The sequence below is a fragment of the Sarcophilus harrisii genome, chromosome 5 (assembly GCF_902635505.1).
Source record: "Sarcophilus harrisii chromosome 5, mSarHar1.11, whole genome shotgun sequence".
In the NCBI taxonomy this organism is placed as follows: domain Eukaryota; kingdom Metazoa; phylum Chordata; class Mammalia; order Dasyuromorphia; family Dasyuridae; genus Sarcophilus; species Sarcophilus harrisii.
Genome location: NC_045430.1, coordinates 86,639,663 through 86,646,880, shown reverse-complemented (window position 1 = coordinate 86,646,880; position 7,218 = coordinate 86,639,663). Strand labels below are relative to the sequence as shown.

The 7,218-nt window shown below is 31.8% G+C and overlaps 1 protein-coding gene across 1 annotated transcript; it reads left to right on the top strand.

The window, feature by feature from the left end:
• Positions 1-3,919: 3,919 nt before the first annotated feature.
• On the top strand, positions 3,920-4,867 carry LOC100918140 (olfactory receptor 9K2-like). Its single transcript, XM_012550470.2, has one exon. The coding sequence runs from the start codon at positions 3,926-3,928 to the stop codon at positions 4,865-4,867; it is 942 nt and encodes a 313-aa protein (XP_012405924.1). The 5' UTR covers positions 3,920-3,925.
• Positions 4,868-7,218: the final 2,351 nt, after the last annotated feature.

Sequence of the window (7,218 nt, the reverse complement as noted above, 5' to 3'; positions counted from 1 at the left end):
AAGTTAACCTAGATATTTTAGAAAGAAATTAAAACATCTTAATGGGACAGAAGAAAAATTGTCATTACGTTTATTTAACCTTTTTCAAAAAATTAACTATGGACTTTTATTTATATCACCTGGAAAAAAAAAAAAAAGGTGTTTCCTTAAGAATTCTGGGTTATACATTTTATATTTAACTGCCTTCCATATTGGGAAATTCAGTCACATCTCAAATTCGCTGTTTCTTTAGCCTTATATCTTTAAATGGGAGTAGAAGAGCAAAAAAAGTATTATGAAACAACTAATGAAAGAAACTGTAGAAAAGGGTGGGTTACTAATAACATGTTCATTTGTAGGAACAAAAGATTAGGCATCTCAGTGGCCAGGATAAAAAAAAAAAAAGATTAAGGAGGAGATCAGTTCTGGACTTCAAATTATAGTGTAAGTATAGTATAAGCAATAAACTTCAAAACTATTAGGTACTTTACAAAAATAAAAAAGTAGGTCAATGGAATAGACTAGATCAGGAATATTTACAATCAAACTCAATAACTCAGTATTTGATCAACTTGAGATATATATTATTTGGGGAACAGCTCCCTGTGTAACAGAAACAATTTTGGCAGAAATGAAGTTTAGATTATTATATTAGTTAGGGAACATATATTCAATGTCATAATAGAATTAAAATGGACATGTAACCTGAATATTAAAGTTTATACCACTGTGCTAAACACTTTATAATTATCTCATTTGATACCATATATCTTATATATGCCATGAAAAAAAAGAAGACAATAAATCTTTTCATGACTTTGAGGTGAGAAGTCTTTATCAAGTGATCAATGTAACAACAAAGGATTCTTTAAAAGGTTAATTTTGGTTACATCAAATTTAAAAGTATTTGTATGAACAATGTAAATTTGACATGATCAATGCAGCTAAAGTAAGAAAAGATGTGGTCAGTTGGAGGGGGGAGATGGTCTTTACATTCAAATTTGTCTGTTAAAGATCTTATGTATGAAGATATATAGGGAATTAACAAAAATACAAAGGACAAAAAATTATTCCTTAATGGATATGGTCAAGTATATGTGAAACCAGAGGTGTTAAAAATTTTCAAACTATTAACAACCCTATGAAAGATCATTACAAATCACTAATAATAAGAAAAATGCAAATCAAAACAACTCAGGTTTCATTTCACATTCATTAAATTGACAAAAATGACAAAGGTAGAAAATAGGGGAATGACTAAGGGAATTAGTACATGACTAATACATTATTGATGGGACTTTGAAATTTATGGTTCAACAATTCCAGTAAGTAATTTTGTTATTGTAAATATATATATATTTTTCATTAAATGCTTCCAAATAACATACAAAAAACTAATATTCTTTAATTTTTAAAAATTTTCAAATTCTTTTCTTTCATCTCCTTTCCCACCCTCTAAAAAGGCAAGCATTGTCATGTGTATTAATTTTGTGAAGGCAAGCAATTGTGATGCAAAAGAAGCCAAATACCTGAAAAAAAAAACTTGAAGAAAAATAAAATTTAAAAATATGCTTCAATTAGTATCCAGAGTTCATCAGTTCTTTATGCTTCTGGAGACAGATAGTATTTTTCATGATGGGGCCTTTGGAATTGTCTTAGATAACTGTCGTGATTAGAGTAGCTAAATTTTTCACAGATGATCACTGTTAAAATATTGTTGGCATGACCAGTTTTTTTCTCGTTCCTGTTTACTTTATTTTACATGAGCTCACATAAATCTTGCCAGGTTTTTCTGAAACCACTTTCTTTATTGTTTATTATAGTATTCTATCACAATCATATATCATAATTTGTTTAGCTATCCATCAATTAATGGGCATTCCTTCAATTTCTAATTCTTTGCCACCTCCAAAAGAACTATTATAAATATTTTTGGATAAATATGTCCTTTTTTATCTCCTTGGGAAACAGACTTAGTAGTGGTATTGCTGGATCAAAGAGTATGCATGGTTTTATTATCATTTGGCCATAGTACCAAAAGTTTGCTAAAATGATTGAACTAGTTGACAATTCCAACAACAATTTTTTTCCATTTCTCCTCCAGAATTTGTAATTTTTTTAGGCAATATGATAAGTATGAAATGGTATCTCAGAATTTTAACTTACTTTTCAAAAATCAGTAGTAATTTGGGAGCAGTTTTTTTCATGTGACTATTGATAGCTTTGATTTCTTCTTCTGAAAACTACCTATTCATATTTTTGACTATTTATCCATTAGGGAATAACTTGTATTTTTTTTTTCTTTTTGCTGAGGCAATTGGGGTTAAGTAACTTGCCCAGGGTCACATAGCTAGGAAATGTTAAGTGTCTGAGGCCAGATTTGAACCCAGGTCCTCCTGACTTCAGGGCTGTTTCTCTGTCCTTTGCACCACCTAGCTGTCCCTGTAATTTGTATTTTAAAAAAAATTGGCTCAGTTCCATGCATATATGAAAATGTGTATATATATATATATATATATATTTAATAAATGAGGCCTTTATTAGAGAAACATTCTATAATTTCCCCTCCTCAGTTTTCTGTCTTTTTTTTTTTTAATTCTGGCTGTGTTAGTTTTATCTGTACCAAAACTTTGTAACTTCATCCAATCAAAATTATTCATTTTACTTTCTGTAATGCTCTTTATCTCATGTTTGGCAATAAACTTTTGGGAAGCACTTTTTAATCATGTTAAAAGAAAAAATAATTAAAATATCTCTATTTTTTGAGTCAGAGATCCTACAGCTATTTCCAAATCCTAAGGAGGGCAAAAACAAGAAGATCCCATATCAAAATATTTTTAGCAGCATTTTTGTTTATGTGTGTTTAAAAAAAAAAGTTGTCTCCCTATTGAGGAATGGCTAAGCAAATTGTGATACATATGTATAAAATAATTTTATTTGATCATAAGAAATGGCAAGCACAATTCAAAGAAACATGGGAAATCTTGTATGAAGTAAGTATGGAGTAAATAGTAAATAAAAAACCCTAAGGGACAATATGTTCACTTAGTATAATGGTATGAATGGAAAAAATAAAAATATTAAATTGAACATTGTATAATGATAATGACTAAACTTGTCCCTGGAGAAATGTTGGGGAAAAAATGTACCTTCTTCATTTTTTTTTTTTTTTTTTTTTGCTATAGTATGAGACACAAGATGTCTCAAAAGAATTTGCAGGTTTGAACCTATCTCCAAGTAAAGGGGCAGAATTTATTGTAACATCAATTGAAGCAGGTTAAGTTCCAAAAGAATTTGGCAAAAAAACAAAAAACAAAAAAAAAAAACCAAAAAAAAACCAAAACAGGAGCAAGAAGATAAATTTGTAGGAAGACAGAGATCTGATTCTTCATATCACTAATATGCTAATTTTATGGCCAAGAGGTAGAAGTGAGGAGTAGTCTGTTATGCACCTCACCATTTGTCTCAAAAACCTTTTTATCACTGATGAACAGATTGTTATCTGGCAGAAAGCAAAGTTTCTTAGACTATACTATATAATACTAAGGCCAGGAAACTTTAGGATTATTGGCAAATAGATTGATAGAACAAAAGTACTCCAAAGATCTGGTTACCTGAGAATTACTGCTCTATTTCTCCTAGAAGTTGCACCACCTTCACTTTCGTTTTCTTTTTGTTATAAGGCATGGGTCATTTTATAGGAAAGAGAGAGGAGGAATGCATTTGAAAACTGAAATAATTTGAAAACAAAAAATATGAAAAAAAATAGATAATAGCCTAAAAAAAGAGAGAGGCTCTTCACTGCAGTTTTTGTGAAGGGAGATGAAGCAAACTGATGTATAAATATGAAAAGACATATTGAGTAGACATTATTTAAAATAATGTTTAAATCAAAACTGACAATTAATTTTTGACAAATACTTGTGTCTTTCACCAGGTTTCTGCCATGAGTGACCAAGGAACAAACAACCATTCTGAAGAGACTGACTTCATTTTTGTAGGCTTCCGAGTCCATCCAGAGTTCCATATTGTCTTATTCCTATTTTTCTTGTTTGCATATGGCATGGTTCTTCTGGGTAATGTTGGCATGGTGGCTATCATCTTGACTGATACCCGATTGAGTACCCCAATGTATTTCTTCTTAGGTAATCTTTCCTTCATCGATCTTTCTTACTCCTCTGCTGTGGCACCAAAGGCCATGGCCAATTTTCTGTCCTCAAGTAAGTCCATTTCCTTTGCAGGTTGTGTGGCTCAGCTCTTTGTCTTCACCCTCTTCATGGTAGCAGAGGGCTTTGTCCTGGCAGCTATGGCCTATGATCGTTTCATAGCCATCTGCTCCCCACTCTTATATTCTATTCATATGACAAGACGATTTTGCACACAACTTGTAGCTGGTTCTTATTTTTGTGGCTGGGTTACCTCTGTTCTCATAGCTAGTATGACTTTTACTATGTCCTTCTGTGCCTCTCGGGTCATTGACCACTTTTACTGTGAATCCCATTCAATTGAAAAGATAACATGTTCCAATATCTTCATCAATAGAATGATGTCATTAGTTTTGGCAGGAATCATTATTTTGCCCACTATCATAATCATTATGGTGTCCTATGTATATATTGTGTCCACTGTCTTGAAAATCAACTCAGCTGAAGGTCGAATGAAAGCCTTCTCTACATGTGGGTCTCACCTTGGGGTGGTGAGTTTGCTCTATGGAACAATGTTCTTTGTGTATCTCATTCCTCCTAGTAACCCTGAGCTACGCAAAGTGGCTTCTGTTTGTTATACCCTCATCACTCCCATGTTGAATCCAATCATTTACTCTTTAAGAAACAAAGATGTCAAAGAGTCTCTGAAAAGGATTTTAGAAAAGAAAAAGATTTTCCTCTGAATTCCTTTTATCCACCTTTCACTTCCATAATTCAGTTTTTTGGGAACCCCTCCAATGAAATGTTTTTCTATGATAAATCTTCTACCTGTCTTACCCTCAGCTATGCTTCTTCAAGGGAAATTCCCCTCCTCCCTAAGCTTCTGAAACATTAGGGGAAATTTATAGTAACTTTACAATAAAAAGGCATACTTGGCATCCTTAATAGAGGTTTGGTTTTGGCTTTTAAAAACACACTGTTTTTTTTTTTAAATACTTGATTCTACTTTGAAACTTAAATCAACCTAATTTTCATTCAGTGGCCAATAATAGACCCAACTCAAGCCTCAGTGACTCATTACTTAGGTTCTGTTGGTTTAGAAAGAGTGTAAATAGGATTTTTTTTTTAATTTAGGCCAAACACTGAGCATTTTTCCCTTCCAGATTGAGCCACCTTTTGTATCAACTTTTAATCAGCCCTTAATCATTGAATGAATATGGCCTCAGACAACTTGAGACCTGAGGGAGATTTTTAATTTAGAAAGGCCTAGGTCACCCCTATATCCTGGGTCTTCTCTAGTCATCTTTACCTTTGTCTTGTCACTGAATTTTGATGACTCTGGAGGACAGAGGGAAGCTGATGGCTTTAAACAGCTCTGCCCTGATCAAAACTAATCTGTCAACAAGTCAAGATATTATTTTTATGATGTTATTGGCCCTCTTTGAGAAGCAAGGACAAACTACAACTATATGTATTGGTGAGTTTGCAGCATGTTTTTTGGAGGTCTGGAGGATAGAAAGTTGGTATAGTAGACATTGTTTGGTAACCAAATAATACTTATTTTTATGTCAAATTTGTTAAATAAAGATAGAATTTCATTTTGAATGTGTGTACAAAATGGAGTGGATAAGATAGATGTGAGAAAATATCAAGGATATATTTTGTTAGAGCATAAAAGAGAATGGTATTAAGTTTACTAACTCATTTCTTTTGCCCATCTGTCAGTTTTTTGAAACAGGAATTGATTGACTAGTATCATTTAGTCAGGATTATGCTGGTAAATGTTTAATAACTGGCTCTCAAGAAAAAAGTAATGTACCCTTAACATCTTTTTAAGTTTAATATTTACTATTAGTATTTTCTTCATCATTTTCTTAAGTTCAAATAATCATCAAAACAAAAAAACAGCATCAAGTTTTGATTTTTAACTTTTGATGATTTCTGAAGTATAAGTTGCCATACAGAAAATTTAACAAAATGTGATCTGATTGGAGCTGGCTCCTAAACACCCCTATTTCTTTTCTCTTAAATCTACAAAACTATAAACTTGTGACATTTTCTTCAGCTTATTCCTATTGATAAATTCAGGGTAGCAATTTCTAGTTCAAAATACACGTGACAAATTCACAATGACCTTTCTTTTTTCCAAAAAGGTACATTTATTTAGGAGAAGAGGTTACAGGCAGAATGAAGAGGTAAAAGAGGCACCAGGAGAGGTAAATATGAAATAGATTTGGGGGAGCATAGAGTTAGCAAAGAAAGGAGTTTTTAACAATTAACAATGGATAAGACAAGTTTCCCAATCAATCGTTTGAAGAAAAATCCCAAAAAAGATAAAAAAGCAAAACCACCATCAACACACACACACACACACACACAATCATGAATAGTGTCTGTGCTGTGGTTTTTGTGTTGTTATTAATTTTCTATATATTATTTAAAAAATGTTTATTAAGATTAGTCTGAGGATTTTGTGAGGAATTCAGAGATGATATTGTTTCTTGATTAAAGTTTAACTCCCCCTTTTTATGTAAATAATATTTTATTTTTCCAATTATATGTAAAGATAGTTTTCCATTTTTGTTTTAAAAGATTTTGAATTTCAATTTTTTTTCCTTTCCCCTTTTTCCTCTCTAAGATGGAAAGCAATCTGACATATGTTATGTATGGGTAATCATGGAAACATATTTCTATATGAGTCATGTTATGAAATAAGAAACAGAACAAAAAAAAGTAATCAAAAAAGTGAAATAATATGCTTCAATCTGCATTCAGATCCACAGCTCTTTTTCTGGATATGGATGATCATTTTTAATAATGAGTTTTTTGGAATTGACTTGGAGCACTGTATTGCTGAGAAGAGCTAAGTCAATCATATTTAATCATTGCAGTATTATTGATATTGTCTACAGTGTTTTCTTGGTTTTCATTTCACTCAGAATTAATTCATATAAATCCAGGTTTTTCTGAAATCCTTTCTTATAGCACAATAGTATTCCATTGTAATCATATGCCATAATTTGTTCAGCCATTCCCCAACTAATGGACATTCTTTCAATTTCCAATTCTTTGCCACCACAAAAAGAGGTTGTTA